Genomic DNA, 11,262 nt, shown 5'->3' on the forward strand with positions numbered 1-11,262 from the left:
GCTTCTCTCCCAAATGAGCAATGCCAGCGGCAGGGGTACCACCTTGGCATACTATAGAGGGCAAGTGTGATGACAGCCTAGAGGAGACTCTAGGTTTCAATGAAAGTCAGCTTGCCAACCTGCATTGAAAGATTTTACTCCTTGGCCCAGCTGTGCTTCTGAAGTGCCTTGCCAGTTCAGGATAAACACACGAGGCATGGCATCACAGTGTTGCCTACATGCCCACATTGCGGGCAGAGCAACGAAACTGTTCTGCATGCAATCGTATAGTGTCCAAGTCTCTCAGATCTGTGGTTTTCTACCGAACGGGTACTGTCACAGCTGGGGAAAATACAGCTGTCAGCCGAATCAATTATTAAAATCGTTCCACCATCTCCTCTAAAAGGAGAAGAGAAATTCTGCTTTCTAGCCATAATCGCTATAGCGAAAGAGGTGATATGGAAGATACATGGAAGAGGTATTGCATCAGACACCTTCATCTCCAGGCATGCTTTGGTTAACCTCTTTTTGTATCACCTAAGAGGGAAAGCATGTCTGGAGAAGAAATGCCTGATGTCAAAAAAGTACAAAAGAAGATGGAAGAAAGTAGCCCGAATGTTGGGTATGTAAATGCCTAATTAAGCAGAGTAAAAAAAAGGGATGAAGTAAACAGTTCAATGCAGGAATGTGGTTGGTGGGGTCAAACTGATTCCGCGTCCATTCATTTTCTTTTCACTTTCATCCAAAATTATTATGTATTTATTCATATATGTAATATCATTCAATAAGTCCCTGACCCTATTTGTCCCATGTATTGTCCCCTCTTTGTTTAACCCTTGTGGTTTGAATAAAATCATCATGCTAGTTCAAAGTTGGAGTTCAAAGTTTACAGTTTGAGTTAGCGTGTTGGATTGTTGGTTCTTAAAAGACTGTTGTTACATTCTGTGTGGTTACTGCCATTTGCTTCAATTATATTGTCATTGCACTGTTGCAGTGTATTTCTTTATCCATAAGGATATAACACTTTTATTCAGGCATAGTGTATCTAGGACTACATCCTCCAGTGTCCTTCATTTCCTTAAAAAGTAGAATATAATTCAAGGGCTAATTGACTGCTTTTCTACCAAGTCAAACAACCATGTAAGGGCTCCCTCATTGTCTCATCTATTTTAATTAAATGTTTGTTATAAAGTCTTTATTAATTTAGCATCAACTTGATGACATTGATCAACCCATTAACCTCACTTTGAAGATAATAAATACTTCAATCAATATTTACCAATGTAACACTCAATACACTGCTTATAAGCTAATGTTCTTATTTTATTGTAGCACATCCTCAAAGTCAACAGAATATCAAGATGAGTCTCATGCTACTAAACCGTTGTGTTGTCTTAGAATGCCCACATCTTGATATCCCTTGGTTCCATGAAGAATTTTGTCAAAAGACTATGAGTAGAGGTATTCTTTTTTTTTTTTTTTTTTGCTTTGAAACTTTAATTTGGTATTTATAAAAGCTTAAATATAATTCTTCTCACCAATATAAAAGATATTCTATCTTATTCAACTCTTGTTTCCTATGCATGTGTGTCTGTGTGCATGTATAATTGTTTCCTTGTTTTGTCATCGCATAATAGTTGTAAATGAGTGTCACTGTCATACAAGCAGTGTCCTGCATTTTCAGTCTTCTGTGAAAATAAGTCTGGCCACAGGGAAATATTACTTTGCTTGGAAACAGGTGAAGGTTGGTGACAGGAAAGGCATCTGGCCATAGAAATTCACTCAATGCAAGCATGAAAAAGTGAGCATTAAAACAACTATGACAATAATGATGACAGTAATTAACATGCTTCATAAATATTGTAAATCTTTACAGATAAATATAATGAATCCTGGATTCACCATGAAATAGAATCAGCTTTGAAAGAGGCTCTTGGCAGTTCAAAGTTTTACAGAGCTTCAGCATTTACTCCTTATTTCTTTGTACTTGGTAAGTAGTTACATTTTATTGCTGTCATTTTGAATGTAGGGCTACAAGGATGTTGGGTGAATGATGATCAAGATGGTATTCTTGTTTTTCTATGTTTGATAATTTCCCTTTAAGATAGACTGTCCTCAGCCAAAGTATATTTATTTCACAATCTTCAGTTACCCTTTTCTTACCATATTTCTGTTAAAATACATTGGCTTTACTTTAGTTAATTCTTAAAATTATGGAAGAATTTAGTAAAATGTCTTTGTCATTACTCAGCTGGTGTTTAAAACAAAAATTAACTAACTTTGATGGAAAGTTTTAGTTTATATCACTAGAATAAAGGGTCAGTCTTATATAGGTTGATATCAAAAGGGTTAAATCTCTCACATTTCTCACTGTCAGTCAATTTTGACAAAAGCCTACACAGTTCTTGTTGTTGCAACATTAATTATAATTACATATGGGTGCGCCTGGACTGGCTTTTGTGCAGATGGCACATAAAATACACCATTTTGAGCGTGGCCGTTGCCAGTACTGCCTGACTGGCCTTCATGCCGGTGACACGTAAAAGCACCCACTACACTCACGAAGTGGTTGGCGTTAGGAAGGGCATCCAGCTGTAGAAACTCAGCCAAATCAGATTGGAGCCTGGTGTAACCATTGGGTTTCACCAGTCCTCAGTCAAATCGTCCAACCCATGCTAGCATGGAAAGCGGACGTTAAACGATGATGATGATGATGATATAAGTTTACGTTTGTAGATAAAAAGAAAATACGAATTTAATGACATCCATGCATTCTTAGCCAAGTATATCAGAAACACAAGTTCTTCAGTTGGTTTTAGACACTACATTTAAGGTAATTACTGGAACATTGTTTTCATTAAATGATGTGAAATAATTTCAACTAGAAATTGAAATCAAATCATGGATATAACTTGCCAATTTTCTCACTAATATTGGTTTCGAATTTTGGCACAGAGGGCCAACTTTTTCAGGGGTGGGGCTAAGTCAGTTACATTGACCTTGGGAATCAACTGATACTTATTTTATCATCCCCAAAAGGATGAAAGGCAAAGTCGACCTCAGCAGAATTTGAACTCAGAACGAAAGACAGGCAAAATTCTGCTAAGCATTTTGCCTGACATACTAACGATTTCTGCCAGCTCACCGCCTTAGTTTCCTCATTAATATTAATTCAATTATCTTTATTAAATTTCATGATGTAAATCATTCATCCATTTTATAGGAATATGTTTAACCCTTTTCTGACAAACATGCCTAAGACCACTTTGGTTCTGTAATACAAAACTACCTATTTCAAAGTGTTCGTATTTAACCTTTAGCATTCAGATTACTCCACCAAATGTAATGGTCATTTAGTTACATTGTTTTGAATATATATTGCATTATCTTGTAGCCTTGAGATTTTGATTATGTGCTTGTTTATTTTTAGATTAACATTGTAGGGTAGGTTGAAAAACTGGATATGGCCAGTTTTTACATAAAATCAGTAGAATATTTTGACCAGATATGGCCAGTTTAAATGCTAAAGGGTTAAATGAAAAACTTCCATCATAATTTTATGCAAGAACTTTTTATTAAGTCAATGTTTAAATACCAATAAATGAAAAAAAGCCTTGAGAGTAGATTTGACAAACGGAACCTGAAAGAAACCCATTGTGTGTGTGTGTGTGGCTTTGTGTTTGTCCCACCACCACTTTTTGATAACCAATGTTGGTGTGTTATGTCCCTATATTGCAGCAATTTGGCAAGAGAAACTGCTAGAATAAGTACCAGATTTTTAAAATAAATACTAGAGTCAGTTTGTTCAACTAAAACCCTTGAAAGTGGTGCATCAGCAAGGATCCAGTCCAGTGACTGAAACAAATAAAAGATAAAAATCCATGCAGATAGGCAACAAAATTAACAGATAGGCAGAGTATTCTATTAGAAATATATTCACGAAAGGGTTAAGGTGGATGTTGTTCATCCATAAGTCACCTCTAGTTAAGCAGAACTTTGATCAGAGGCTTTCCACCCCCGATCCTCACAAAATGAATTAACAAATACGCAGAGTATTATGTTAGAAATATATTCATGAAAGGGTTAAAGTGGACATTGTTCATCCATAAGTCACCTCTAGTTAAGCAGAGCTATGATTAGAGGCTTTCCACCCATGATTCTCACATTTTATTTTTTATAGGCTACATTGTGAAAGTTGTGCTTCTATTTTTAAGAGAGTTTTTACTACTATTTCTAATAGATTAAATGACCACACAGAGCTCCATTTTTATTCATATGTTTAAGGTTAATGCATCATGTAGAGAATACATCTGAAACAGAAGGAAATCCTGTTTACTGACAAATTTATAAAGTGAAAATTTATTCAACATTATATGGTCTCACCACCTGACTGGAACCAGTGAAAGGATTATTCAGTAATGCCAATAATATAATTTCTCTTATATTTTTTAATATATTAAATCCCTCTGCGGTCAGTGTTGCCTTTCATCCTTTTGAGATCATCCTTTAACATCCTTTTTCCATGCTGGCATGGATTGGGTGGCTTGAAGGAGCAGGCAAGGCCAAGGGCTACACCAGGTTCTATAGTCCGTTTAGGCTTGGTTTCTACAGCTGAATGCATTCCCTATCGCCACGAAAGTACTAGGGGCTTTTTACATTGCACCTTGGTTTTAGAATCTCAATTCTGTTGTGGGCAGGTCTTCTTGAGTACACAACTCCAGTACCAGTTAGATACTGGGGTTGATTCAATCAACTTCCTCCTTTCTCTCAAAATTATTGGCCTTGTACCAAAATTAGAAAGAAATATTTTTTTTAATACTTTCGACTAAAGTATATAACTTTGGAAATCAAGTAAAAAATTAATGCTTGGTTTAGAAAAGAATTATTAATATCGTCAGTTGTGTTCAGTTGCTAAGATCTCTTATATTTTGCCTCCATTGCCTCATCTACAGATAGCCATCTGACTTATTGATTTTCTGGTTAGTAGAATGAGAGATCTTTTTTCTTTTTTTTCTTTTAGATTTTGAATGTCTTCTAGATGCTGATAAGAAACCAGTCAGTATCTCTCTTGCCAATGAACTACATATCCAAGAAGAAGGGTACCAGAAGTAAGTTTCAAAAGTTGTCTTCCTACAGTATACTTTAATGATGGATGGGAAACCATTGAGTTAATGATGTGCCCCTGAAGATTCTCATTATGTATTGTATTTAGGGCAGTACAGTGAAACTGCTTGAATACATCCCTTTCCAGCTACAACCACAAGAGGAGATTTGAAGTCAGTAGCATAAGATACTAAATGATGGGTTAATTTTACAGTAGCTCCTTCAGTAGAAAATAACACCAGTTCCTTAAATGAGAAATAGATTTTGTTCTGTAAGAAATAAGAATAGTTCCTTCGGTGAGAAATAACAATAGTTCCTTCAGTGAGAAATAATAGTAGTTCCTTCAATGAAAAATAATACTATAGTTCCTTCAAAGAGAAATTCTTCCTGGAAACAGGGCTGTTAAATGAAAATAACCACATAAAATGTTTTCAGAGAAATTGATTCTTCATAGAACCAGATCTATGAAGAATTAATTCCATTTTTCTTTCTCTTTCCATTCCTCATACCAATAAACTCCAACCGATTTTGATTATTGTACTGGTTGTAGAGATATCAGGGTAGTTGCAATCAGGTGTGTAGCAAGGAGAGGGTAGTAAGGGAAGACAGTTGCTCCCAAGCTAGAGTGTGAAGGGGTAAAAAATTTCCTCTGGCTTACCATACCTGTTAACCAGTGGGGAGATACCAAAAAGTTTTTTTTTCCCCTCTGGGGCACTGAGAACTGTTGCTGTTGTTTATATCACAGTGTAGCTGCTTGGTTGAAAAGCTTGCTTCCCAACCACATGGTTTTGGGTTCAGTCCCATTGCATTGCACCATGGTAGAAGACAAGGGGATCATATTGAAAATACATGGTGATAAAGTGAACACTTTAACCATGCAATCATTTCTGCGTTCATAATATTGAAATCTAACATTGGTACAAGACCAGTTAACAAGGTACAGTTGATTAAATCTAAACTCAGTACATGTCTTCTTTATTTCCGTTCCATGCTATTACATATTGCTCTTTTATTTTTGGAGAAAGACACACTGTGTATGGTTCCCTATGACCCTTCTCACACTGCAATATATATATATATATATATATATATATATATATATATATATATATATATATATATATATATATATATATATATTTCTTTATTGTCCATAGGGGGCTAAACACAGCAGGGACAAACAAGGACAGACAAATGGATTAAGTCAATTACATTGACCCCAGTGCGTAACTGGTTCTTATTTAATCGATCCCCGAAAGGATGAAAGGCAAAGTCAACCTCGGCAGAATTTGAACTCAGAACATAACGGCAGACAAAATACCGCTAAGCATTTCGCCCAGCATGCTAACGATTCTGCCAGCTCGCCAACCTCACACTGCAATATATAGCTGATTCCATGAAAGGGGAGAAGAATCCACCCAATACTTGACTACTACTTTATTTTTATTGACTTTTATATATGACTGGTACCTTACTCTATTGGTCCCTCCCAGTTCTGGTACCTTGTTTTGTCGACCCCCTGTGCTTGACTAGTACTTTATTGGAACCCAGTATTTGACTGGTGCTTAATTTTTATCAACACCCTGATGGATGAAAGGCAGAGTTGATCTCAGCTTGATTTAGACTCATATTTGACAAAATACTACAAGGCATTTTGTTTGATGCTCTAATAATACTGCCAGACTACCTCCCTGTAATATAACTTCAAGATCACAAAATATTCTTTCTTTTGTGTTTTTGGAAGGGGCTCTGCCCATGACCCTCATAGACTCTACTAGACCAGTGAGATCGATGCCATTAATGTTCGTCTTGAATATTATTGACTGCAAATTGACAGTTGCAGCAAAAACATGGGTGGAGAGGTAATTTCAGAGAACACATTCTGGAGAGCGGGGGTGGACGAGCGAGGAATGCCCAAGTGAACACGATTGTAGTAGTATGAGAAAAAGTGGAAAGAGAGAAAGAGAGAGAGGGAAAGACAGCACATGTGGGGGATGGAGGTTGAGGCGTGTAGGTGAGTGCCTCATTCTCAGAATCTGACGTCACCTCTGTAAGTTATTTATAAAGACACTATCAATATATACAAGCATCCACTGCATTACGGAAGCGTTGCGTTCCTGAAATTTTGCCGTAATATGGACCTCTATGTAACATTGACCTCTATGTTACATAATACGTACGCAGCATAGAAGTCAATGTGAAAAATAACTTTCACATTTACAAATATTTATGTCCCTTGAATAACATATTATCTCCCTTCTAAGTCCTTACTGGAACAAATAACAGCGTCTTCATCAGGGGGTTCTCACTAATTTAGACGTCGGACCTTTATTGCAGAAAACTTAACTTTATTTTACTGACCCTTTACCTACATTTTACAACCAACCCTTACCACCACCCTAATTTTAATAAAAACAATGATTATTTTGGAGAGAGAAAATAGCATATTTTATATATCAGCATCATCATCCTAATTTAATGTCCCATGTTCCATGCTGGCATGGGTCTTTATTAAATTATATTAATAAAAGATCCTTATCTAATGGAACATGAGATTTGAGTTCTGTAAGAAAACAAAGTTGGAATTTTAACCCAAGAGATAAATAGATGGAGTTATATAAGGAGTCTTGGTAGACTATTTCTACCACAACAATGTTTTTTTTTGGGGGGGGGGGGTTAAATTTCAGTAAATAAACTGATACATCTCTTGGCTTTTCTAGGATGCTGCCATGAGTAATATTACTGGGATCATAGGGTTTCGGTTTTTTCAGCATTAGACCCACTCCCACCCTGACCCAGTTGACTATCCCAGCATACAAATCAGCAGCAGTCATAGACCTACCCTCTTTATCCAAAGCCACCATGTGGTTTTCTCTAAGTCTTCAGTGAAAGAATGTAGCTACCATTATTTCCTGTGCTGCACCAGTAATTCAAAGCCCAGCCAGGGCTTTGCAAAATAAGCACCCCAGATCGGTTGGCTTGCAACAAGCTAGCAACTTTGATTTCAACACTATGCCACAAGTAACTGAAATGTGACAAGATTTCTCTTATAAACTCCTCCCTCTCTATGTGTGCTATTAATGTAAAATCTTCAATATTTGTATTTTTATGGTGTAAGGTTTGTTTCCATTCAGTGGACAAAGGTGAGATGTCTTTACTTAAATAATTCTAGCTAAAGTGACATTCACAATACTCCCAGTGAAATACCTTTAGTACATTACATGCCAGTGACAGGTAAAAGGCACCCATGACAGCGACACATAACAGGGCACCCATGCCAGTGACATGTAAAAAACATCTAGTACATTCTGTAAAGTGGTTGGCATTAGGAAGGGCATCCAGCCATAGAAACCAAACCAAAACAGACAACTGGAGCTCAGTGCAGCTCTCCAGCTTACCAACTCCTGTCAAACAATCTAACCCATGCAGCATGGAAAATGGACACTGCTTGATGATGCTAATGATTTCAGTATATTCCATAATCTCCTGCTGACAGATAGTGATAATGTTGAAATCTAGTGAGACATTTAAACAAGATAAATTATTCACTTTGCTTCAGCCTATTTGCCAATATTTCATTACCACCATATTCTTGGTAATAGAAAGTGCTTTCTATTACAAATATTCATAGTCGCCAATCTAAGGATAACTTTCTTCTTTTCACTGAGCAGTCTTGGAAATTCTGAAAATGCTCCTGGGTGCTGTCCTTCCTTCTCTGATTAAAGGGGAAAATATTAATTTATTTGATATCCTATCATAAAATACTAGCTCCATCAATACTTACTCTTTTACTTGTTTCAGTCATTTGACTGCAGCCATGCTGGAGCACAGCCTTTAGTCGAGCAAATCAACCCTGGGACTTCTTCTTTGTAAGCCTAGTACTTATTCTATCGGTCTCTTTCGCCGAACCATTAAGTTACAGGGATGTAAACATACCAGCATCGGTTGTCAATTGATGTTGGGGGGACAAACACAGACACACACATACATATATATGATGGGCTTCTTTCAGTTTCCGTCTACCAAATCCACTCACAAGGCTTTGGTCGGCCCGAGACTATAGTAGAAGACACTTTCCCAAGATGCCACGCAGTGGGACTGAACCCAGAACCATGTGGTTGGTAAGCAAGCTACTTACCACACAGCCACTCCTGTTCTACTCAAATATCTTGTATCAGTGATATATCATTGATTTTATTACAGAGAAATAAAATTGCTGCAATAAAGGCTCTAGACTATTGTTCACATAATAAAAGGTTCAAAATTAATTGATGTTGTCTTGGGTGAGGGGTATCACTCTACTTAACTCAGTTTGTCTGGTTGACAACAGCTCCCACTCTGATCTCTCGGCTGATTGTTTTCCTGTCACATTTGCAAAACCATCCAACAGTAAAAACTTGATATGACACAACAGAAAGAAATTCAAATGTCAACAACTACAACAATATTTAATACAGACTCTTCAACTTAAGAAGCTTGCTTTGCAAACACATGGTTTGCAATTCAGTCCCACTATACAGCACTTTGGACAGGTATTTTCTACTATAGGCGAGGGCCAACCAATGTCTTGTGAGTAAATTCAGTGGATGAAAACCATGTGGAAACCTGTCGTGTGTCTTTGTGTTTGTCACACAACCTCCTACTGCTTGACAACCTGTGTTAGTTTGTTTACATCCTTGTAATGTAGCAGTTTGGCAAAAATAACCAATAGAGTAAGTACCAAACTTTTAAAAAATTAAGTACTGGAGTCAGTTTGTTCTAATTAAACCATCGGGGTAGTACCTCAGCATGGTCACAGCCCAATAACTAAAACAAATAAAAGGTAAAAAAAGACAATTTATGAATGTTTTAACATTCCCTCTACTTTCAGGGTTGCAATTTGTATCCAGTTGGAGAAATACTTTTCTGTAAACAGCCGCAATCTACTTGGCTCACATCAGATGAAACAAAGACAACTGGAAATTCTTGGTTATAAAACTGTTGAGGTAAATTAAATGTTTTGTTGTAGTTACAATCTTCCACCATTACCACCACCACCACCATCACTTTTCACTACTTCACCTGGTCACTGGAGTCATTTAGCCCAAGTCTGTTCTAATTGAGCAGGCCTATGATCAGAGGTATTCCAGCCAAGACCATAATGTTTTTTTTTTTTAAGACATTCTTTTTGTATTTTATTTGTTTCACTCATTGAATTCCAGTCATACTGGAGCACCACTTCAAAGGGTTTAGTCAAATGAAAGAACCTCAGTACTTATTTTAAGTCTGCCACTTATTCTATTATTCTTTTTGCTGAGCTGCTAAGTCAAGGAGACAACAGTGATTGTCAAGCAACATGGGACACACATACACACATGTATAAAAGAAATTGGGAATAAACAATTATGCTATGAACTTCATTAGCATCTTATAACAGAAACAACTGTAAGCTAATCAACTTCATAACATAATTGTTTATTTCGTTTGTCATCCCAATTACTTATTACCACTCTGTACTCATCTGATGCTTCATTCTGAAACATGTATATTGAGTCCTAATACCAGGGTAATAAGTATCACTATACCTAAGTGAACTATATATATATATATATATATATTTATTTATTTATTTATTTATTTATTTATTGTATATATGCATGCATGCTATAGATTTATTTATTTATCCATATGTATATATGATGGGCTTTAATACTGTTTCTGTCCACCAAATTCCTTCACAAGACATTGGTCAGCCTAGGACTCTAGTAACCTTTTGTAGCCCTGAATTGACCAATAGCCCATCCTGACTCTTCATCATCACTTGTTCTCCTCTGCTTTTCCTGTTGAGGTAGAATGTTGGCAACAGGGTCAGAATATGTGCAGTGGCATTCTTAGTTATATTGGGGGCAATGTACAGCTAACAGAAGAGACACACTACTATCCTCAATTACACTATGGTATAGTACAGTGAGAATATAAGAAGAAGAGGGAATTTTTGAGAGAGGAGAAATATGTATGTACGAAAGAATGCAATGTATGCAAACAGTAGATGAGCAATAAAAGCATAGGTGTAAGAATGTTATGTAAACAGGAGACAAATAGTTAAAGGCCAAAGTGAAAGAGTACAACGTGTGACAAACAGGAGATCCACTATCATCCTGAGCAGCACTGACAACATAGTACATTGAATCTGAGAAGAGG

At 36.6% G+C, this 11,262-nt stretch overlaps 1 protein-coding gene across 1 annotated transcript in view; it reads left to right on the forward strand.

The window, feature by feature from the left end:
- Positions 1-11,262, forward strand: part of LOC106881290 (FAST kinase domain-containing protein 1, mitochondrial) — a 32,395-nt gene that overhangs the window by 17,745 nt on the left and 3,388 nt on the right. Inside the window, exons 6-9 of the mRNA XM_014931623.3 lie at positions 1,312-1,440; positions 1,856-1,969; positions 5,000-5,087; positions 9,953-10,067. Coding sequence (XP_014787109.2) covers positions 1,312-1,440; positions 1,856-1,969; positions 5,000-5,087; positions 9,953-10,067 — 446 coding nt within the window. The remainder of the gene's footprint in view (positions 1-1,311; positions 1,441-1,855; positions 1,970-4,999; positions 5,088-9,952; positions 10,068-11,262) is intronic.

The sequence above is a fragment of the Octopus bimaculoides genome, chromosome 5, assembly GCF_046866305.1.
Source record: "Octopus bimaculoides isolate indiv1 chromosome 5, ASM4686630v1, whole genome shotgun sequence".
NCBI lineage: Eukaryota > Metazoa > Mollusca > Cephalopoda > Octopoda > Octopodidae > Octopus > Octopus bimaculoides.